The following is a 24103-nucleotide window of genomic DNA, read 5'->3' on the forward strand; positions in this document are numbered from 1 at the left end:
TTGTAATTTTTTAAAAAAAAGAGAAATACTCGGTCCTTGGCTTTGCATGAGAAAGAATTCCCTCCAAGCCTGGTTTGTGATCCAAGTGGGTTTTTATAAAGGACACAAGTTTCAGGCTGTTGCAGTCTCTGAACACAGGCCCCCTCAGGGCACTGCACAACCACACGTGTGGCCTGGGGGCTTGGCGGGGAGAGAGGGAGTGCGAAAGCGAGAGAGATGGAGGATCAGCTAGCAAAAAGGAAGGTGGTCTCCAGGTTCCTGCTTTTCAAGGCCTTCAGCCAGTACTGGTGACCCCATTGGCTGAATTAAGCCCACCTGGCCTAGTTGGGCCCACCCAGGTGTACTACCCACCTGGCTCAAGGGCCTGGATTGGCTCCTGTCCTTTAACCTATATCGCCTTGCAACTTCCCCACGGCATGTAGAGGAACAACCCCTATCCTGCTTACCCAACAGAAGCAACCTAGAGGTTAGTCCATGATTCATTTCACATTCGAACAAAGGCATGCCATGTTTAGAAATGTCTAAGGGATCCAATTGAATTCAGTTACAACACTCACTGCGTATGTAAAGTGCACAGAAATAATCAAGAGGGGGGGGCATGTGATTAGGATTCTGGTTGACTTCATGTATATAACTAATGCTTATAACTAATATGTACTGCACAGACAAGAAAATAAAAGAGGGTGTTTTTTTGGGGGGGGTGAAGGGGCGGGTGATAGGAGGTATGTTGTGTGGGAGGAGGGCACACCTGCAGTGAACTAATAAACTAGGAAGGTTCCAGGAAGACGACCTGGAGGATTTGCAGCTGAAACTCCAGGGGAAGGAGGAGGAGAAATTATGCAGTGGGCGGGAGAGGCAGGAAGGCTCCCCTCCAGGGAGCAAAACAAGTGTCTGAATCATTTCAAGAACTGAAAACTCAGTAGAGTTAGAATCAATACTTCCAGCCAAAGTAGTCAGAGATAGAGAATAAGGACCATCAGCAGATTTTAAGGATTTGATTTACTATACTAAGCTTCCATTTAATCCTGAAGGAAAGGGGTGGGGGGAGTTAAAGAAGAGGGTGGCTGGATCCGATTTGTATTTTAGCAAAATCACTGGCATATTGGAACTTAACTTCTGAGCACTAGGCTCGCGGAGGCTACTGTTTACCGTGAAAGTCCTATATCCATTTTTGAGTCTCCACATACGGCTAGTCTCCACTGACTTTTTTCTGACCAGTAACCAGCAGGATGAACAGCTTTGCCCTCAGGCTGAGTGTGTTGGAAGGTGGACTGCTACCATCCCTAATCCATAGGGATTTACCTGGGTGTACCCTCAATGGAATTCAGGGGATTAAAGTTCAGAGAGTCAACCCGAATGACTTTATTGGAGGTCGCTGAACAAATCTCACTTCGTTCTTCTTCCTAGGAGAGTGTAGGTAGCCCCAGCTTGGTCTCTCTCCCACTTCCACCGTCGCGCCTGCATCTGTAACTTATTGCTCTCTTACCAGTCATGCTTTTGTGAGGGTTTCCCTTGTATCCCATGTGTATTTAAGTGACCACATTTCTGTAAATCCTTGGGTATCATTATGGCCTGATGTTGACGGTCTCCCTCACGGATGGTGTGTCTCTCAGTTTGTCTGTTAGTTCCAACTCACACTACCATCCAGTCTGTTCTGATTCATAGGACAGGGTGAAATTGCATCTCTAGGTTTCCAAGACTAAAATGCTTAATGTAGTAGAAAGCCTCATCTTTCTCCCGAGGAGTGGCTGGTGGTTTTCAACTGCTGACCTTCCAGTTAACAGCCCAACACGTGACCACTAAGCCACCAGGGCTCCTTTGTCTATTAATAGTATTAATAAATGGGTAGCAATAAAAATGTTTGCCATCTAGGGTCTCCCTTCTCCCCTAGAAGAGTTCCTGAAATATATATATATGACAGGAAGTGAGGCTGGAGTCCAGGAGCCTATTTATCCACAGCCATCTGTGTCACCCAGAGAGACGCCGTGGTGGTCTGCGATCGGTCGGGAAGGAGGAGGTGGAGAGGCTGAATAGCTGTCGAGGTGGGACACTTGGTACATAGACTTGGCAGTTGACTGAAGGGACAAGTAAGAGAAAGATATGATAAAGAATTGCTCCCGGCTTGGTTTCTCTTTCTCCTGTGGAGTACGGGGCACACAGTCAAAAGCATGCAAAACAGAGTTGCAAGCCCAACTCAGACCACTGACAATATCCCAGAAAGTGCCCACGGCGATGATGGCTCCCCACCAAACCTCCACAGCCACCTCCCTTCCTTCGTTTCCCTTCTTCACCCCTTCCGCCCCCCCCCCCCAATCGACTTCAACGTCTGCTTCTTTTGGTGTGAAAATCACTTTTCTTAGTTTTCTCTTTAATCATCCTGGTGCCATATTTGTATTATGAGATGGCCTACCTTCGCAGAGAATACTGTGCACATTCCTCCACGTCGTGATGTCTGACAATTTCACTGGTGTTGTTTAGAGAGCTGTCCTATTCCATTGCCTGTCTGGAGACCGATCGGGAGTGAAGAGCTGACTCAGATGTAAGGCGGGTTTATGAATGTGTGATGCAGACAAGATTTGGGCGCGAAATGTTTATCCTTTCGTTAGCAGAGATCACTCAAGTGGCTTTGCTCCATTGGGATCTATGTCATTTCTCATGACCTCTCTGTTGTAGTGCAAATATGTGACAACAGTTAAGTGTGTTTGGGGTTTTTTTTGGGGGGGGGGTGTAAACTCCTTTCTCTCCTTTACCTTCCCATATCTGTGGAGAGGGGGAGTTGAACTGACGTGCTAAAGAGCATTGGGGTGTGTAACACTACATCCAAGTTAAACCAAAGGAGGGGAGGCATCAACATTAGCAAATTATTTGCATAGCAGGTACTTTGATGAATCAGTAGAGTGAGAGGCTTAAGGATCTGACAGACTAGAGCCAGAATCTTGCAGGAAGGGCTGGCACAAGGGGACTGGAAGGGAGGGAGATGACACACGGTAACTTCCAATGCCTGTGGGAAGTAGACACAATGGATTGACAGGAGACTAGGTCAAAAAGTAACAATATACTTCAAACCATCCTCTGCTGGATCTGAGGTCATGGTCAGCTCCCTGAAAGACTTCCTACCTCACGCTCCCAAATGCTAGAGGCGTGTCTGAGAGGTTACGTGTATGGTCCAATCTGGAGCGAGTGTTTGCTATTCCATGTGGCCTACACGGAACTCTATCCATTTCCTCAAGCGTCAGACTTTCCCCAGACCCTGTCGCCTGGAACCCTCCGCTTTCATGCCACCTTCAGGCTCCGCTATCGGGACCGCTTCAGAGATTTTCTAAGATGTTTCCTTACCTCCCCTCCTTGAGGAGGTGCCTCCACATCGTGTACTGTCTCACAGCACTCTGAACTCGCCTTTGCCCGGCTTCGGATTGCAACCGTGATGATTTGAATTATTCTGCGATGATTCGTTTAATAATCATGTATTCCAAGGGACCAGGGTGGGGACCAGGGTTTCTAGCCACATGCCCGAGGCAACTGATAAGATATTTGGCAACAAAGTAACTGTGAGGGTTGGGGGGAAGAAATCATCGACCAGGTGTGTTTTTCCTCATGAGATGCCTTTGGTACTGTTTTGTGCACATAATCATTGTTAAACTTCCCAGCACTGGATTAATTTGCAGTAATAGCCACAACCACCAGGTGTCGCATTCCCCACATATTGGGCCTGAGAGGATTTTAACCTCTTACTGTACCTGCTCCTGATCACGGGCTTGACTTTAATCTCTACTGTACCTGCTCCTGCGCACGGGCTTGACTTTAATCTCTACTATACCTGCTCCTGCGCACGGGCTTGCTGCTCCAAGTGCCTTATGTCAAACCACAGCTCCCGCCTGGGAGGCATGGCTCTCAGGGCCCATCTCATGGGAAGCAGGGTTTCATTTTACACAAGATCCCCAGGTGATGTGGATACCTGCGCCCTGAAGTCTGACAAGAGCTGTTCTCTTGACCTTTCTGATGTGAGAAAATGGGGAAGATTGGAAACAGCACCCCCTCCCCAACTAAAGTTGTCTTCACACCGTCCTTTCCCATCACACTTCAGAGAAGGACGAAGAAAGGCTTGGCATTTGTTTTTATTATGAATATAAAATGTACAAACACGAATAGATATTCGAACCTTTACAGTTTGTCTTGACTTTCGTGGTTTGGGAGAGTGAATTCCTGTTGGCATGCCCCAGTTGCCAGCTCCCTCCACTGCCCGGGCTTCCCTTCAGGACCTTCCTCACCTGAGACCGCTCACCACTAAGGAACAAACACCTGGCCCAGGGCATCAGCGGCCGCCGCCTTTCCTATCCTTCCCCCCACCTTTCCTTCCATTCCGCTCCACTTCCCGTCCTGCCACTCTGTGCCTTCCCTCCTGGCTTCCCTGGAACTTCTGCATTAACTCCAGGAGAAAACAGGGCCACAGAGCCCCTCTGTCTTTGAAAGGCACCTTGCATAAAAGAGGCCCCAAGGGCCCCGCCCAGCATCACTCATTCTTCTACTTCTCCTGGGGAGGCTCCGAAAGTGTTCTGTACAAAGGAAGCGCCATCAATAAATAAAAATAAATAGGGGTGCGTATCACAAAACCAATGGCAAGGTGAATCTTTCTATGCCCGTGCTTTCTCAAGCTTCTTCACGACGTGTGGCGGCTCCCGGCGCTCCTTGTGCAAAGCCCTCGAATGCAGGGGCGCAGCTGCTTAGAACGTGGTGATGCTGGAGGCTTTGTAGGCGCTGGCTTTGAGGCTGTCGAATATGGCTTTGGTTCCGTTCTGCCAGTGCAGCACCAGGTCCATTGGGGTCTTTCCAGCCTGGTCACAAAATAGACGAGACACCTTGACTGGCAGGTGGGGGCATCATCAATTCACATTCTCTCTGTGTATGTGTTTAACAACGTGCACCTTATGGAAGCCTTTAATGTGTTCTATTACATGTCCTTTTGCAAGGAAGCCCTCAGGCTTATGAGGGTCCCAGGTCGACTCCTCTGACCCACTTATTTGCCCTTTATTGTTATACAAAGTTGCCTGCAGTTGACAGTTTGAACCAACCTCTACTCCCAATTCTTCACCATAATCGCCTTCACTTGGTGTACATGAGCTTCGAAGTAACTGAAATACTTCATGTCTTTCTCGCTCTAAAAGTCAGGCTGAATGAGCGCCATCTGCTCCTGTCCCAATTGACCCACACAGGCAGCTGACTTAACTGGACTTCAGTGTAACCAGAGGACAGCTTGTATCATCAAACCAATTGTTCCCCTCAAAGGCCCTTGATGTTTCCCTGTGAAATGATGACCAGGTGTCACAAAATCCCTGGTCTCTAAACACTAGGTGGCAACAGCACCCTCATAGGTCCTTTGAGATTTGAAAGTGCCTATAAGTATCTCCAGGAGCCCGGAAGGGCCTGTGACCTGCCATGTCGGCAGTTTGAAACCACCAGCTGCTCCACGGGAGGAAGACAGGGCTTTCTACTCCCACAGAGAGGCTCAGGTCTCGGAAAGTCACAGGGGAATTTCCTAGAAGGTCTCTGGGTGTCGGCACTGACTTGATGGCAGCGAGTTTGATTTGGGTTTTGATGTAGCTGCAGGACCTTGTAGGACAGTGTGGGAAGCCGGCGGTGCCCCTTTTCGTTGAAACCCCATTCCTATTCATTTGGAACATGATTTCTTGGTTGATAGAAACTGATGTTTCATAAGCTGCTTCAACTCCTCTGTTTAAATCTTCAGATCCTGAACAGGTACTATTATTGCCCCTGGAAGAGATTTCTCAAAACCCAGCTTTACAGTGGCCTCTCCTCAGAATGTTTTTTTAAGTTGGTGGCAAAGACACATGTGATTAAATGCCAACCTTTTCTTTCTCTTATTCATGTGCCTCAAGATATGCACAAACACTAAAGCCATGCCACTTCTCCGTTTTTGTCTATAGATATGGAAATCCTAAACTTTCCCACCTCTGTTTATTTTGAACTTGTTCCAACTCTTTCACCCAAAGGTTGCACACAGGTAGTTTGGAAATGTCAACCAGTCTGTACAGCTATTTCGTTTGACAAACAGGGCTTCCTTAAGGCTTAATTTTTAAAAAATGTTAGAGCTCATTAGAAAGATTCAGAAGTCAAGAGATTTCTCAATTGGGTTTGGAATCTCTATGCAAAATAAAATCAACACAGCCCCTCTGGTTCCACATAACTGTCATGCGCTGGTTCGGGGACCTGCCACTGTCTTTATAAGAGTTGGGTACACAGACCTTACCAGCTACCCATTTCCATTTTTTTGGGGCTGTGTCTACTTCCTGGAGGCACATGAGGTCAGAGTCCTGCTGAGAGCTCAGATGGCATAGTGGTTCTGAATTGGGCTATGAGTCACAAGGCTAGCAGTTCAAAACCCTGGCCTCCCTGAGGGAGGAATATGGGCGCTTTTACTCCCATAAAGCATCCAGTCTTGGTGACTCCCAGAAGTAGCTCTACACTGCCCCATAGGGTCACTATGAGTTGCCATGGACTCAATGGCAGTGACTGCGGTTGATTTTTTTTGTTTTGGTTTCAACCTTAATTTTAAAATGGCTGCAGTTCTGTTTGTCTTTCTTGAAGAACCCTTGTCAGTAGACATTAAGGCAGTTTGGGACAAAATAAAATAATGCAGTGTGCATTGTTTCCAATCACCTTTAAGATGGCATCTAATAGTTTATTTATTTTACTAATTTGTTGAGCCCATGAAGTTCATGGGCCCAGAATCCTCTTCAGGAGCCCTATTCATCTATTGAGAGCTATTTTCTCATAACTTCCTAGTGTGACTCGATTAAAATTCATCTCCTCATTTCCTACCTGCTTTACCATTTCCGTGAGTCTGTTACTAGTGCTCTGATCGTATCTCACTTCCTTAAAAAAGCTCATGTGTTCTGCAGTTTTGCAGATGTCATCAAAGCTACGTTGTCCCAGAGAGCTTTCAGGCACATGAGACAAGACCAGTCCTAGTGTTCAGCCTGAGGAATCCTGCTTTCAACGCTTTCCCGCCCCAAGCAGCTCCCACTTACTTTTGTTCCTGTCACCAAGCCAGTTACTTATTTTTTTTTAATGCTAGAATTTTCATCTCAGTCTCATAACACAAATCAGAGGAAGAAATTACTCACACTGTTCAATGACTGGATTTCTTTTTCCCCCCTCCTTCTTAGCAAGTGATTCACCAAAACATCTTTCAATATTTTTCTTCAGTAGTTTAAACCCTTTCCTCCAAGTGCTATTTTTAAAGCTTCTATTTGAGATATTTGACTAGGACTTGGGGCCACCAGAAAAAGCTGATCACATGCCCTGCTTCAAGGTGAATTGAAATGAACACTAGAACAAGGACTGCACACAACATTTTCAGGAACAGGAAACTATTTTGAAGGATGTGCAGACAAACAAAGTGGTAAATGGAGAGAAATGATATTTTAAATGTAGGCAAAAGTATGGCCGCCCTGTAAGAAAGTGACTGCTTTTCTTTTTGGTCTAAGGAGGAGAGGAGCATTCTGAATCACTCAGGAGGATGAGCACGGGTTAGTTTTCTCTCATTGGCCCATGGCTGCCTTGCCCACTGTCGAACTGCAGACCGTCCCTAACTACCTCAGCACAGCCAGGGGTGGCTGATGCAGATGACTTCCACAGGTGCCTGGGAAGGTGAGTAGTTTTGACCATCCTTTACTTTCAAGACCAGCTTTAAAAAGTGGTACCAGGTACTATATTATACACTAAGAATCTGTGGTAGTTACATAATTTCCTTTCAACTTGAAGATATATAAACGTGTAGGGGGTGGAGGTTAGCCTGTCAATCAAGTTACAGACTGATGGTGACTCCTTGCGGGTGGGTGTTGCCTTTTCATAAAGAGGGCCCTGGGGACCACTCCCCCCTCCCACCCCGCCTCTCTCTGCCTTCACCCTCCTGCTGGCTGACCCTGATTGCTGCCAGAGCCCTGTGATGCTGCCACTGCCATTGGATCCACATGACTTTGCACCCACTGTCCTGTGATCTTCCTGTGGTCTGCATCATTGCATGTGGCCGCCTGAGTCTGAAGAGGGACTGATGGACTAGTATCAGACTTACGGACTTGAGTGAGACTGGGCTGGGATGCTTTCTGGATATATATATAATTACTTCTTGATATAGAGCTCTTTCTTACACATATATGAGTGTCTCTGGATTTGATTCTCTAGTCAACCTGGCCTAACACAGAAGCCTTGGTGACTCGGTGGTTTAAGTGGTAGGCCGCTAACCAAAAAGTCAGTAGTTCAAACCCACTATCTGCTCTGCGTGAGGAAATACGTGCCCATCTACTCTTGTGGTGAGCACAGCCTAGGAAACCTTTGTGTATCTCTTCGACTCTGGTGAACCCGTGGCGAAACCAGGATGTCACAGGAGAACTGTGCTTGATAGGGTTTTCAGTGACCGATTTGGTGGAAATGGATTTCTAGGTCTTTCTTACGAAGCACCTCTGGCTAGTAGTCAAGAGGGTTAGCTACTTGTACCACCTAGGGACTCCGTGAAAGCCATCACAGCTACTAAATCTTCCCTTCCCCAACCAAGGCACTTGAGTTATTACCAAGGGTAACATGTCCTTGTGGAAACCGACATGGCCATGCGCATCATCACAATATCCACTCCCCCTCACTCCCCCACCCCCACCATCCAGTACTCCTGTTGGGGAAACATTTTCAAATATTCACGAAATGCTTCTGTCAAAGGGAAAGCCCAAAGACAGTACTTACACAGTTCTTGATGTTGAGATCTGCGCCGTACATAATCAACAGCCTGATCATTTTGTACCGATTCAACCTCACGGCATCGTGCAGAGGGGTATCCCCTTCCTAGAGAAGCAGAATAAACCGATTCCAGGCGGGTCTGGATCCAGGCAGAGGGCCCCTGGAGAGATCCCAGGTTGGGGATCAGGAACAATGGATGCTACTCACTCGATCCTTGGCGTTGAGGTCCGCCTCACAGGCGATGAGATGCTCCGCGCACTCATAGTGGCCTGTCCTCACAGCCACGTGCAGCGCTGTGCTGAGCAACTGAAAAATTGCCAACACTGCTGATGAGCTGGGAGGCAGGACAGCGACTTCCCAAAACCCCCAGGCATTAAGAGACACATCCACCGTGCCTGCATAAGGCCGGGTGACCGCTGACTACAGTGATGAGGCTGGGGGTCCGGGGGCGGGGGGGGGGGGGGGGGAGGGGAGGCGAAATACCTTATCACGGGCGCTGATTTTCGCTCCTTTGTTCAGCAGCAATTTTAAAGCCTCCAGCTTCCCCCCACGGCTTGCCCAATGGATGGCTGTCGATTCAAGCTATACGGGGAAGCAAGAAGGAACCGGGAGTGTCATTGAGAACCTGACAAGGGAGGGAATACTTGTTTTCTAAGGCCCAGGGATCGTGAGGCTTGCTCTGATTTCTCTGACTACACTGGGTTGTCTTCCCCTAGATTGTCAGTTCTTACTGTGATAGTCAGAAGCTCCAGTCAAAGCTGAACTCTGTGTGTGAGTGTGGATATTCATGTGTGGATTTGTGTGCGTGTATGCTTTTATCACTAGGACTTTCTTCGAAAATCTACCAGCTACGAAAAGATATCCTAGTATTACTTGAGAATTTATTACATCCCCTCACTGCCCTGCACACTCTAGATGAATCTAAACCCCACAGTAACACAATGAGGTAGACGGAACGGGCAAAAATCCCTGGCTCCCCAAAAAAGCTCCACTCGCTTTGCCCTCGGACCTGCAGCCCATCATTGAGAAGAGATACTCAAATCCACTTCTGCCCATAATTTTAAATCATATCTGCCAAATCTACTTAAACATATTAGACAAATGTATTGAACAATTTGAGCAGAATAAAAACAGTCCCTTTAAGAAGAACTTTCACCAGGATCTGACCTACCCTAGTGTAGCTCTTTCTCCATCTTGTGTTGATTCTCTGTTGTCTTTGATGCTGACACAGCTCTGCCCCAACTGCTGGGCGACCTGGGGTGACTGCACACGGCACTTGTTTCCCCTGGGACCCTTTATCGCTGCTCTATTTGGTATGCCCACACCTGGGCTTCCAAAGCTCACACCTAGGATGTTTTTGTGTGGCATAGTGGTTAATCACTTGGCTGCTAACAGAAAAGTCAGAGGTTCAAACCCACCAGGTGTTCCATGAGAGAAAGATGCAGTGGTCTGCTTTCCCTGAGGATTACAGGACAGTTCTGCTCTGTCCTCTAGGGCTCACTACAACTAGGGATCAGCTTGACCACAACGGGCCTTGCAGCAAGCATGTGTTCAAAGATTCCTTTACTTCTACTTTAAAACATACATGTGTTTGGACCTCCACTTAAGCCAGGTCCTTTGCAAGGTTTTGTGGGCCCCTTTTCACTTTGCTATGGTGTCTAATTGGGTTCGTGTAATTACACGAAGTCTTTTCTAAACCCAGTCTTTAGTTCATAAAGTATGTTGTCGGTCGGTCTTCATAGACGTCAACAGTGGCTGAATTACTGGAGTCTGCAAAGCAGCTACTTTCCACAGATGGCGAGTCATTTAGCATAGAGTCCAGCCTCAAATCTCGCCAACGGCAATGCACATCTATCCTGTAAAGGGTGCAGCTGGACAAGCTCGATCCCCTACTGCTGTCAGTCAGGGGGCCATGGGTAGGCTCCCTGGTAGAATGGAAGGACAGGGTGTGTTGAGAGGTAAGCACTGAATGGATTACTTCTTGGTAAGGCCACTGACTTGATTTAAAAAAAACCCACCTCTCTGATGAGGATATGAAATTCTGTCCAACAGTTTGTATTTTCTTCCTTTGCCTGGAACACTTCCTTCTTTTTAAGGATGTATGGAAAATACTTTCCACACGGCCTCGTCCCCTCTCCCAACTCTCCTTTGTACAGAGAAATGAGTTTCCACCCAGTTCTTTCAGATCCATTTTCAATCCCATCAGCCTGGCTTTTCATTGTAGGTTTTCTCCAGCTTCCTATAGTCAGTCGGCTTATTTTGGCTCATTTCCAAGCGAAGCAAGATATTTACCATATCACGGAATTCGATCTGGGCTCCGGCTTCCATTAACTTCTCCACAATCGCTAAATGTCCTTCCAAGCAAGCTCTGTGAAGAGCTGTCCGTTTATACTGTCAGAATAGAGATGGAAAAAGAGATAGCAATGCATTTGAAAGTGTGCAAAAGCCCCTTCCTTTACAAGGAACTGGCACGGGCTGGGGCTCTGATGACCTAAGCGACAGAAACTCGAGTGCGTATTTATGAATTAGAAATGCCAAACTGAATAACACTACAGAACCACTAGGGACAGTGTCCTGCAACTAAGTTCTGCGCTCCCTGCCATGCACCTCTCGAAATGCTCAGAGGTCTGTGTTGCAGGATGCAAACTTAAAGGTTCAAAACTACCCAAATGCGGACATTTCTCTTCCTTGAACTTTGCGTTTCCATTGTGTGGCATAGCTGCCCCACAGATCAGACAGCTTTCTTCCATCCAGGACCGTAGCGAGGCTGAGTATCATAAGGTACTCCTTCTTATGCCATTGCATAGAGACTCTAGTTCAGTCGAAGTTCTCAGGGGTTGGGGGAAGCAGGCAGCCTCCGCTTTCTCCCAGAGAGCAACTGTGGCCACCCCACCTTTCTCCTGCGGAGCCAGTGGTGGTTTCCAGCTGCTGACCGTGCACGTTCGCAGCCCAGTTGGCAAGCACTATGCCACCAGGACTCCTTCAAGTTCACAATTAGGGGATATTAATTACACTCACCAGTATGCGTAACTATCCCAACTATCCATTTCCAAGAATCTCACATCACCTCAAACAGAAACTCAGGATCTCTTCAACACTGCCTTCCTTCCTTCCTTCCTTCCTTCCTTCCTTCCTTCCTTCCTTCCTTCCTTCCTTCCTTCTTTCATTCTTTCCCCCAGCCCTTGATAAGAAAGCTGTCTGGTCTGCATGCACACTCGAGTATATATATACTCGAGATTTCTTCAGTTAAAATAGTATTCATTTTTAAGCGAATGCCTCGTTTCTATAGTACAACTTTAAAAGTGATCTCCAATTCAGTTTGTAGGAGAAAAAGGAAAGGGGACTTGTCATTTTGGATAAATTGAACGAGTGGATTGATTTTTCATTACTAAGGAATAGATCAATAGACCGTCAGAGCTGAACAGAAACCCTCCTGACACTACACAGCCAAGTATCTGATGGATGGCCTAGAGGTTGGCGGTTCAAACTCACACACTGACTCCACAGGAGGAAGACCTAGCGATCTGCTCTCGTAAAGGCTACAGCCCGGGAACCCCTGTCCCGTCACCCAGGGTCTGCTATGAGTTGGAACTGACTCAAGAGCATCAACCAACAACGATCAACTTTAGGCATCCTTTCATTCCAATAGCCTTTGTTTACAGATACAGGAAACTGTGACCCAGAGAATGTAGGCTCTGTACTAAAGATCCAATAGCCAGGCAGCAATGCAGCTGGGACTCGAGCTCCCAGATTCCTAGTCTAATACTGAGGGATTGAGATCCAGCCAAGCAAAAATGATGCTAAGGGTGTGCTTCCCCCAAAATGAGTGGGTTGTTGGCTCTGTCTTATTTAAAGTCGATTAAAGACCGACTGAGAAATCAGCCTGACAGATGGAGTATAGAAAACAGTGTGATTCTGATTTTTGCGGGGTGTACGGGGGGGGTGGGGACGGGGACCAGTGCACTCTCCTATTATGCTTCTTATGTGGCAACAGCTGGGGAAGCTGTTGCAGGTGGAATAATTCTGGCATCCCATTCACAAGGTTGCAGGAAAGAATTAGAAGCGCCCAATTAATGAGCTGGATTTTGCAGTGCTTTATCTAATACTTACCTCATCACAGACATCTGGATTGTTCTTGTCTGACAAGAATTTTTCTACTACTGGCAGTTTGTTCTCCAGGGCAGCCTTCAGAAACCTAGGCACATCCACAGGTTCTACCTGAGCCAAAAACACCGTATGAGCATTACTGTGATCTCTGTAACATCCAGTCAGATGATAATACCCACGCGACACAGCCCCACAGCAGCCCAGGGGGTGCAGTGACTGGCCAGCTCTCCGCTGATAACTGAAATATTGACTGGTGGTGCAAGCCCACCGCTGCTCTATAGGAGAAAGATAGGGCACTCTGCTTTGGTCAAGATCACACAGCACCCTGTAAGCCCTGTGGAGCAGCTTGACTTTATCCTCTGGGGTCAGTGTGAGTCAGCATCAACTTGACAGCAATGGGTTAATGGGTATACAGTGCAAAGCCAACACTTACAATGATTTCGGGTTCAGATTCCTTCACGATTGGAACTTTGGTCTTCCTGTATTTCTTTCTTTTCTTGAGCTGAATGATGGTTTCAAGGTCTTCTAAATTTTCAAGCTTTGACCTTTGCTCTAGTTTCTTCTTCTTGAGCTGAAATAGAAATTCAGATTTCATTATATGATGGCCTCTACGGGTAAGCATTCTGGTTGTGTCCAAAACTCTGGAAGGAAATATTTGAGCAGTTGAAATGAAATAATAATAATAATATAAAGATAATAATTCTAAAAATAGCCATTCGCTTTAATTGAGTGCTTCTTATTAAGGTATTCAAGTGCCTACTGTTTCCGTTAATTCCTTCAGTTTCATTTCTTTTGCTTACAGAATTGATCTTTCTCTAATTGAAGACAATCCTTCTTTAATCTTTTAAGTGATTATTTTATAATCACTAGCATCATAAACCCAAGAATTCTGCAGGATGTGTTCTTATCATCCTCAAAAGTTAAAGTTTTTCTTAACTCAAAAGAAGTCAATAGTTGTAAAGCTCTAAAATATTAATACCTCTCTCTTTAATACCTACCTCTCTTAAGTGGCCCACTAAGCAGGACGTGTGAAACAGACTGTCCTAACTAATGCATATTTTATCTGTGGCGAGTAAATAATAAATATTCACCAGCAACACAGATTGTGTCAGCACAAATATTGGGCATAGTCAAAACAATAATCCATGGACTATAAATCATGCCATGGAAGGGGAAACAAAACTCTCTCTTGGTTAGAATTAACTAGACATAGTGTAACCAACATAAAACATCAGAAATTCACTGGACATGTTTTTGTTTCCTAATCTATCTTGGTATCATATAGGGTTAAAAACATAACTGAAACTCACAGCCATTGAGTCCATTCTGACGCTTAGTGACCTTATAGGATAGAGTAGAACTGCCCCTGTGGGTTTCCGTGACTGTTGCTCTTCAGGAGTAGAAAGCCTCATCTTTATGCCACAGAGCTTCTGATGGTTTTGAACAGCTGACCTTGTGGCTAGCAACCCAATGTGTAGCCACTATACCATCAGGGCTGCAGCACATTGAATCACTGACTCAGAATCCAGAGGAAATAGAGTGGTCAAAGAATCATTTCCTACAACCTGCCCCATTGAAATCGCCTCTTTATGTGTTAGAATTAGGTAAGAAAAGTCTTTGGAATGGTTGTTTCTTCTGTTTCTTTCTTTGTTCTTCCTCCCTGCCTTCTCTGCTCCAGCCCCAACCTCCCAGTAGTGGCCCTTCAAGAAGATTCTTACCTCTGCTTCTCTCTGTTTCTCGCTTTTCCACTGTTGTTCTGCCCGGCTCACAGGGTGGCCTGGGAGTGGCTTCAGGTCATCTTGCTTCTCTAAGGTAACAGCAGCCTCATACTGTCCATTTCTGAAATCCTCCGGTAGGAACTCCCCTGCCTCTCCATTGCCATTCTTCTTCCCTGTGACCTATGGAGGAACATGGAAGGACCAGTGCCTATCTAGGGCCTATCTAGGGCCACTCTCCACAGAAGATGCCATAAGAGGCCCTTGGCCTTCCCTCCCTGGCCATGGCCTGCCTCTGTGAGGCCCATGCTTGGAGGTCTTCCAGGATTTCTGTCAGGTACTTGTCCTAGTCTCTTGTTTGAATAAAGACTTAGATTAAGTTGACATGTTTAAATATATTTTCAATTTGCTTAATCGTATCTCTCCTAGGAAAGCCACCACCCCCTCTCATTAGTTAAGATTCTTCCAACTTCCACCCTTTTGATATAACATGATTGGCCTTGAGTTATGAAGCTTCTGGATATATGCTCCTGGAATAGAACATCTTCCCAAAGGCATTTTGATAATTACAAGTGATTTCACACTTTAGTAAGGAGGCCAGAGGAGAAGACAAAATATGCAGATAATGCATTACTAGGAGCTCCCAACAGGTGCTGGCAGTTTCAAACTATCTATGCACCGTGCCTAAAAGAAAGGGGCATTTCGATTTTCAAATAAAAACAGACAGAGCCAGTTTTCACTGGGCAAAGAAAATGCAGCTTACATACCAGCTCCTCCACTTTCAGCACCACCATGCTTGCCCGTGTGGTCGTGGAATGAACCCTGCTGAGTCCCTCCACCTCGGTCAGTTATATAGCGTGGGTTGGGTGAGATAATCTTCCAACCTGGGAACCCAACTAACAGCCCCCCTCTCCCCCCAGCAGCCAGCTCAGAAGCAGGTGAATTTTCATTCCAGACTCAGTGTCTGGGAAGCTGAAGAGGGCGGGACTGACAAGCCAGCCCACTGAATATGTGCATCAGGAAGAAATGTGAGAGGGCCGTTCCTCTGGTATGACCACACCACTCAACAATTCAAGCCATCCTATTTGTCAAGGGCACAGCTGTCTGTTGATATTGCACCACATAGCTGCCCTCTTCTCTTCCTGGTCCGCATTCACACTCCCAGCACTATCTGCCAGATAACCACGCTTATCAACACTTCAGCGGGGGAGGGGGGAGTGATGCTTGGGCACATCTCATTCCTATGCATAACCAGCCTCAGAGGGAGGGGCACGGGTCCTAATGACACTTGTCTATATCTGTTTGGAATTCTCTGGAGTTATGTCTAGGGCTAAAAAGGCCCCATGACATGCCACCTTACCATCATTATCAGAAACTAGAAGCATTCAGCGATACACTTTTATTTTATGATGTCACTGGACTGAATTAGCACATGACATGCTTACTGTGTTCTAAAACAGTGTGCTTGCTGGTTCTTTTTTTTTTTCCCCCTCTTCCTCCTCCTTCTTCTTCTAAAGCAACAGTTCTCAACCTGTGGGTTGTTATCCCTTTGGGGGTCGAACGACCCTTTCATAGGGGTCGCCTGATTCCTAACAGTAGCAAAGTTACAGTTATGAAATAGCAATGAAAATAATGTTCTGGTTGGGGGCCACCACAACATGAGGGACTATATTCAAAGGTCACGCATGAGGAAGGTTGAGAACCACTGTTCTAACGGAATCCGAGGGGTTCAGGGCTAGACTATATGAGAGCAAACATTTTCAAAGGCATGCCTGACTCTCATGAGGCCACGTTCTCAAAGGTATAAATAAAAGACTCACCAGTGTGTGAGAACGTGTTAAACATGCAGATCCTTGGGTCCCCTGCAGGGGACGCTGTGTAGATTTATGGTGGTCCTAGGGACCGATTACTTCTCAAAGCTTCTGGGTGACTCCAATGCAGCCAGGCTGAGAACACTGCCAGAGGGGTGGAGGAGCTTTACTTCAGGGAGGGCTGACAAAGGCCTCTATTCATATTCCTTCTTCAGAGGTAGTGACATATGTAAAACATGGATCTCTTTTTACAACTCAAAGAGAAATTGGAGTTACTAGCTTTAAAACCACATTTTTCCAGGAAAAGAAATGAGGGCAGAATGAATGGAGGCAGATATTAACGGAGGAGAGTGTTTATTGTTTTGAGTTGGAATCAGCTGGGCACCCGGGTGGCTGTGAGCTTTGGTCTTGGTGTTTATCAATCCCCTTAACCATCCAAGTAGCTTCGTTCTTAAAGATGGCTCCCATTGTCTTCTCCTCACCCCACCCCTACCTTTAATGAAGCAGCCTATGGGTGATGTTTCTGGAACTTTCAGACTGAAACCAAACCAAATCAAACTCGCTGCCATAGGGCCAGTTCTGACTCATTGCAACCCCTCTCCTGGTGGTTTGTGAGACTGGACAGTCTTTACAGAAACAGAATGCTCATCTTTCTCCTGTGGAGCGACTGGTGGATTTGAACTGCTCATGTAGCAGTTAGCAGTCCAATGCATGTCACCTGGCCCCTTTCAGAATGAGGTAGCAACACTCCCCAAACTAAAACACGGACTAGGAAAAAACAAAAAGGCCAAACGGACGGCCATCAACTCGATTTCAGCTCATGGCAACCCTACGGGCCTAGAACTGCCTCTGCGGGACTCCAAGGCTGTGGATCTTTATTGGAGCGGAAAGCGCCCACATTCTCCCAACAGGTGTGTTCAAGCAAACAGCAGCTCAAGGCATAAACCCGCCAGGGTCCTCTCTCCCAAGAAGCCCCGAATCCTATGTTCTGGTCTGTCCATACCCTATCCTAAAAGAGGGCTTGCCCAAAGGAAATCTCATTTTTCCCTTAGCAGTAGACACATCAATTACAATATTCCTTCTACTCTTTTCCTGAGAAGTGGCCATTTAAGTGGTGGCTACCATTCCTTACACCTTTCTGTTCCACGCCTGGCCTAGACTGAGGCGAATGTTTGGAAATACCCCTGGGGAAAGCCCTGGACTATTCATGGGCTTTGAACATGGAATCCTAGCTCTGTCAGGGCCAGATGGGGCAAGGAGGGGCAAGGTCAATGCTCCCATTTGATGAAGGTACAGAGACATGGAAACATCAAACATCGTTTGCTGCAGAAACATTAAAGAATGGAGCGAGTGAGACTGGCAGCATCTTGTTGCACTCCACAGGGGCAGAGAAGCCCTGAGTTCACAGCAGACTTCCTGAGACAGCTCTTCCTACACCCATTCAAGGCCCCAGGGGACCCTGATGGGCAGACTTTGTAAATTGCCTCCCAAGATTCAAATCACATCCGAGAATGCAAGCAAGACAGGGTAGAATGGTTCACCATGCCCTTGGCTTCTTCTGATTATTTCGTTACTCCCTCAAACCTGACTGATTCTGTAAAGAGGTTCAAGGGAACACATCTGCCAGGAAATCTTGAAGGAAATTTCTGAGGATGAATGGCACGTTAGGAATGGTCCATGGAATGGGCAGACCCTAAAGAAAGGAATGAGGTGGGCAAATCCTGAAGCGTGTTCGGGACGATTATGACCGCTTCCCTGGTTCTCAGCTAACCTTCCCACCTTGATTTAGTTTATCATTTTGAAAAGAGAGGATTTTCTTTCCAAAAAAGTGATTCTGATATATTTAGCTCCCTAAAGGAGCCCTCATTGTGTACTGGTTACTCATTGGGCTGCTGACCTGGTGACAAGGTCAGTGGTTTGAAACCACCAGCTGCCCTGTGGGAGAAAGACAGGGCTTTCTACTCCTGTAAAGAGTTGCAGTTTCAGAAAGGCACAGGGGGCAGTTCTACCTTGTCCTCCAGGGTCACTATGAGTCAGGATTGACTCAATGGCAGTGAGTTTTGGTTTGGGGAATAGAACATAGGACAAAACTGCATTCTCAAAGCATTCTTACTCACCAGAATGGAAACAAGTTCTCTGCCGTGTGTGTAAGGAGTTCCTTTAATAGTGCCCCGAGTCAGGTAAGTGTTGCTCAGTTTCATCATAGCCTCAAACGTTTCCTTTCCGGGATGAATGGACGCACCTAAGCCCTCTAGCCACCCTCTGTCCATATATGGTCAGAACAAGCAGGAGAAGGGTCCCTGACTTTTGTCCACGTGACTTCCCTCAAGAACACCAGGGCTTATGCGTTTCAGTGGATGAAATGACAAGTGACCGGAGTGAGAACGTGAAAGGCAGAGAAGCGGGCCGAAAGCCATTACTGCTGCCTCCCAGAGAACCCGGGGCATGCCTAGACACCACCTGGGCTCTGTACCAGCCAGCTCCACTCCAAGTTCCTTCAGTCTTTCCCCACGAAGCCTGGAGTTTCAGACAGTGCACTTCTCCCGAGAGCTTTACTTTTCTTATTTGTTTTCCTAATTCTATAAGAAATAGGTAAATGCATTATTGTTAGAAATTAAAAGAGCACAGAGAGAAGGTGCTTAGTTGAGATTTTATAGTGTTTCTTATCTATATACATACCGTATATACTCGAGTATAAGCTGACCTGAATATCAGCCAAGGCACCTAATTTTACCACAAAAAGTGCATTAAAAATGTTCTGAAAAACTTGGCTTTATACATGAGTATATATGGTGTATAGCTCTTGTTTTGCTTGTTTTTCTCATTAAGTAGCATGTCATGGAGGTTGTTCTTTACTAGCAAAAACAATTCTAAGTCATTCTTTCAAATAACTGTACGGATTTGTATGTGTGGACATGCCATATTTTATTCAACCCTCTCTTATTTATGGATGTCAGGTTATTTTTGAATGGTTGCTTTAGCTGCTACAGTCAAAGGCATTTTACAGCATCTACAGGTTGATCGTTATTAACGCTCCTTGTCCTTAACATACCAACCTTGATGCTAAAAGGAAGGGCTCCAGGAACATTTGCCAAGTTTCTGACTCAGGAGACTCCTTGTTCCACAGGTCTCCTTGCAATTGCTCATTTTGCCATCCTCCTGAACAGCTTTCCCAATCTCAGCTGCGACTCACCTTTCTTGGCTCAGGGAAGTGGCTGACTGTGCCTGGACAGGAATCTAAGTGTCCTTAAGGCCAGGCCATGGCTCAGTTACACACAAGACAATGCCAAAGGGAGGGCATCAAAATGAAGCAAACAAGGGTCAAGGTTGTTTTCCCTCCCTCACCAAACAGGGAAAGAATCACCTGTATTTGAAAAGCCTGAAATATTTGCAGCCATTTTGAGCAGGATTGTGACAGCTGCCTTCCTTTGTTGCCTCTCAAAGGCCAGAGTGAATCCAGAGTTTTCTCTTCTATTCAAGTCTCTGGATAGAGAGTGGATGCAAATCACCCTATGCAGTTAGGTTGTTTTAAACTGATTCTTTCCCTCAGACGTGGGCAGTTTCTCAGCGGAAGGTGAAGGCTGAAACATATCTTTAGCAAGATGAGCTAAACCAGAGAAGAACATGGCATAAGACTCAGAGGAAGATTCATTCATAACCTGTTTGCTGAAAACAAAGAGGACTTGAAGCACTTACTGATGGCGATCAGACTACAGCCTTGACTGTGGATTGTTCCTCAACCTAAAGGAAAGGAAAATCCCCCAATGGGACCAGTAGGCAGCATCATAATAAAAGGAGGGAGGGGAGATGGAAGTTGCCAAGAATCTCATTTTACTTCGATCCATAATAATTGCTCCTAGAGGCAGCAGTCAAGAAACTGTGGACACATCTCCTGCCAAAGACCTCTTTAAAATGTTCCAAAGTGAAGATACCACTTTGAGGACCAATGGTGACCCAAGCCCTGGGCAGTGGAGCAGTGAGGATGAAGACGAATCGAAGCTTCTGAATGGTGGTGTTGATCGAGACTTTGAATTGACCATGTGCTGTGGGGTGCACAAGTCAGGCTTGGAGGAAGTGCAACCAGGGTGCTCCTTAGAAGTGAGGATGGTAAGAGTGTAGCGCAGGTGCTTTAGACATGTTATTGAGAGGGACCCGGCTTGGAGAAAGATTCCATGCTTGGTTAAGTAGAGAGTCGTCAAGAAAATGCAAGGGAAACCGTCATTGAGTTGGATCAACACCGGGCTGCAGGAATCGGTTCAAACAAGTGGAAACCTAGCGCAGTGTGGGGAGGGTAGCGCGAGCCCAGGTAGGGCTGTATTCTGACATGCAGAGGGTTGCTGAGTCAGGGCGGATTTAGTGGCATCTTAATGACAGTAATTTTAATGGATCCTGCATTCATTTAGCCACTCAGCATCAACAATGTATGACCAGCGCATCGGCCCCCTATCACCCAGCAGCCATCTCTGCCCAGATTTGTGCCTCAGCTTAAATTTCAGGCACACACGCAAACCTGTGTCTGCCAATAGGCACATACGGTCCAACAGACTGTTCTGTAAAGTCAACGAAGCACAGTCATCTAGCCTTGTGGACTCTAGGACCACATCGTGTATAACATAGTCACATGAGGCAAACGAAAACACATTCCGTTAATTGGCTAATCTGAACACAGTGTTGCTAGTCTGATCCACAATATTTTACTAAGACTATGGGAATTAGTGCAGGGGGCCTTTAACAGCCACCCTGACCTTTGATGACGACCTTTTCTACACAGACTGTGGCAAACATAAGAGCTACACAGCCAACTCCAATTTCCAGTGATCTGAGGTTTTCAGTGACTGTGCTATCTTCTGAGGTATCTCAGGGTGGGCTCGAACCACCAACCATTTGGCTAGCCACTGAGCTAACCATTTTCACCACCTTCGCATTGACCTCATATCTTAGAGTCTCGGATCCTCAGATTAGAGAATTGAACAAAATTATTTTTAGGGCCCGGGTTTGGGTGAGGTTTAACTAAGGTCTCAAAATCATGGACCCAAAACAGAGACATCAAGATCCATGATTGTTGATTTTTCAGAACTTTAAAAGTGAGAAATGATCTATAAGCCTTTATGAGCTCCATGTAGCTCCACCATTTTTTAAGGCAGGTGCCGCTTAATAAACATAAAAACGTCACACCTTCCTTTAATGTGAATTCAAGTTTCAAGATCAACTTGGGGCCAAACCCAAATCAAATTAAAACAATTTCAAATATGCCTTTTTAAACTTCCTAAGGGCTTATAGATTTAGACAAGGCCCCCTTTCCCTCCCCTCCCTTTCCTTCGAAAGGGACAAGTGTGCAAAAGCGAACACAAACTTCACGCATTGCCACCCAGCCGATGCTGACTCACGGCAGCCGTCTAGGGCAGGGTAGAACTGCCCCTGTGCGTTTCTGTGGCTGAGACTCTTCACGGGAGTAGAAAGCCTCGTCTTTCTGTCAGAGAAGCTGGTGGCTCCGAGCTGCGGATCTTGCTGTTTGTGCTCCAGTGCGTCCCCATTATCTCAGCAGGACTCCTCATTTGTGCTGAAAGGTAGTAATAAAAGGCCAGAAAAGGTTGTCACAGTCCCCCTCTACTAATTCCCATGGTCTTAACACAGCAGCATCTTTAAAAATCAACATGTTGTGCCCGTGGTGAGGAAGACTGGACCGGCTACACCGACTGCAGAGGTAATGAGTGTGTGAGAGAGAGAATCGGTTAAAATGTAAATGCCTACTGATTTCCTCCCCTTATACATTTTGAAAAGCTAAATTTACTTTATGAGATGAGGTTTCACTGAATCTATAGTAGGCTGATGGAGAGTTTGCTTTCAGGTTTTTAATTTTTTTTTTTTTAAGAAGACTGTCACAGGAACACTGAAAAGATTTCGATGCAACTTTGGAATTACTTCACATTCAGTTGCATAGGACATCTACCTGGGATGAGCGATAAGTACTTGTGTGTTTGCAAACATCGAAAGAAAAGCCATTGAACCTTTTTAGCCAATTTATGAAAGCAGGGAAGAATTATTTTTAAAATGCAATTTCTGACTTCAAGGAAGGAGTCCTGGGGGAAAAAATTTCTCCGTATAGTTTGGAGATGCATAATGAAAAAAAGATGCTGCAAGGTATCCTGTGTCCGGAAGCTCTGTGAATCAGAGCAATGTAGACCCCATGGAAACACCAAGCACTAAATGGCCATGGAGGACATTGGCTGGCAACGGGGAAGGGCCAGACCTCTCAAACATCCCTTGGTAAACGGCCCAGTACTGAACATTGTACCAGAACATAGTTCTTTGTGGGTCACCCAAGGCCTGGCAATTTAGTTTGTTTATTTCATGTTAGCTGCAAAGATCCCCACCAGCAAAGACATTTCTCAAGCACCTTTTACAATTTTTCACAACATATTTTGCCAGATCAAGGGGATGAGAAGCCAAAAGGTAAAACTCCTGCCATTGAAATCTTATGGAAACTACCCTCCTTTTTCAGGGTTTCAAACATTTGTTCATACTAGATATTATGAACTTCTAGAAAAGACCAACTTTTGGAGAGTAAATAAGGTGTTAATATTGTGCACTCTGGTCCCCTTTCTACCCACACAAGACAAATGATGTCTGAACGGTAAAGTGGCTTGTCCCAAATCACACTCAAAACCAGGATTGGGATTCACATCTTCTGATTTCCAGTACAGTGGTCCACCCTGGGACTAAAGATACCTCAGTATTTTTGTCCCAAAGCTATGGTGGCAGATATTGAGCCTTCTACTCACTGTCAGGAGAATTTAGTCTTTGCCTGTGACTTTCCCCTTTCCCCTTTGCAAAGATTTATAGTTGCGCCACTTGAAAAACAACGCAGGCTCCCACACCTTGGAGGAAATAATTATTGTCAAATCTGGACTATCGTCAAAGATATTAAACCTGATTTTAATGATGAGGTCGCTTCAGGTAAATGGAGGCTGTGGAACAATCCACCAGCCAACAGGCCTGGACCCTTGCCCCCCAAAAGCCAATGGCTTGAAAAACAAACAAGCAAACACAAAGCTGGTGGCGGGGGTACAAAACGAAACCTCACCAACCAGAGCGAGGTAACAACCTAATGAAATGTGTGGACCTGGATCTGCTCCTGGAACTTAGATAACAAGAGCCACATAATACCTTCCTAGAACGGCTGGAGAGAATCGTAGAATGCACTGTGTTTTCGACACTTACCATGCGTCACAATAGTTTCTGTGTGCTAACACTTTGTGCTAATGCAGGAGAATGTGGTTTTTCTTACGTGGTGTATTCTGGAGTATGTAGGGATGTGCCTTCATACTAGCTACTTCCCAATGGCTCAGCAAGAAAAGTGTGCGTGTATGTGCCGAGGGGCGTGGGCAGGGAGACAAATGTGCTAAAATGAACAATTGGTGAATCTAGATGTCAAGTCTATCAGTGTTCATTGTAGTATTCTCTCCATTTGTTTCTGTGGATTTTCAAAAATGTTAAATAGACCAAATCGTGTAGCCCTAGAGCCTCAGCTGTATAAAGGAAAGGCTGTTCATCTGTTTCTCTTACTGCTATCAGGCTCAGCATTTAGATCTGTACCTGACACAGAGTAAACACTCAATAAGTACATGTTAAACGAGGAACAAACAAAAACAGAAGGCCTTCGCTTGGGGTCAGAGTGAAGGCGGGCCCAAAGCTGGGAAGTGAGCCTGCCCAGCATAGGGC

At 46.0% G+C, this 24103-nt stretch overlaps 1 protein-coding gene across 1 annotated transcript; it reads right to left on the reverse strand.

Moving 5' to 3' along the window:
- Positions 1 to 4106: 4106 nt before the first annotated feature.
- Positions 4107 to 15505, reverse strand: ANKRD1 (ankyrin repeat domain 1). Its single transcript, XM_075533598.1, has 9 exons — positions 15338 to 15505; positions 14574 to 14753; positions 13289 to 13426; positions 12859 to 12966; positions 11041 to 11139; positions 9232 to 9330; positions 8956 to 9054; positions 8755 to 8853; positions 4107 to 4832 (listed from the first exon to the last, which is right to left on the reverse strand). Exons 1-9 carry the CDS (start codon positions 15362 to 15364, stop codon positions 4722 to 4724), a joined length of 960 nt encoding a protein of 319 aa, XP_075389713.1. The 5' UTR covers positions 15365 to 15505; the 3' UTR covers positions 4107 to 4721.
- Between the last annotated feature and the right edge of the window lie 8598 nt (positions 15506 to 24103).

This window comes from Tenrec ecaudatus, chromosome 16 (assembly GCF_050624435.1).
Source record: "Tenrec ecaudatus isolate mTenEca1 chromosome 16, mTenEca1.hap1, whole genome shotgun sequence".
In the NCBI taxonomy this organism is placed as follows: Eukaryota; Metazoa; Chordata; class Mammalia; order Afrosoricida; family Tenrecidae; genus Tenrec; species Tenrec ecaudatus.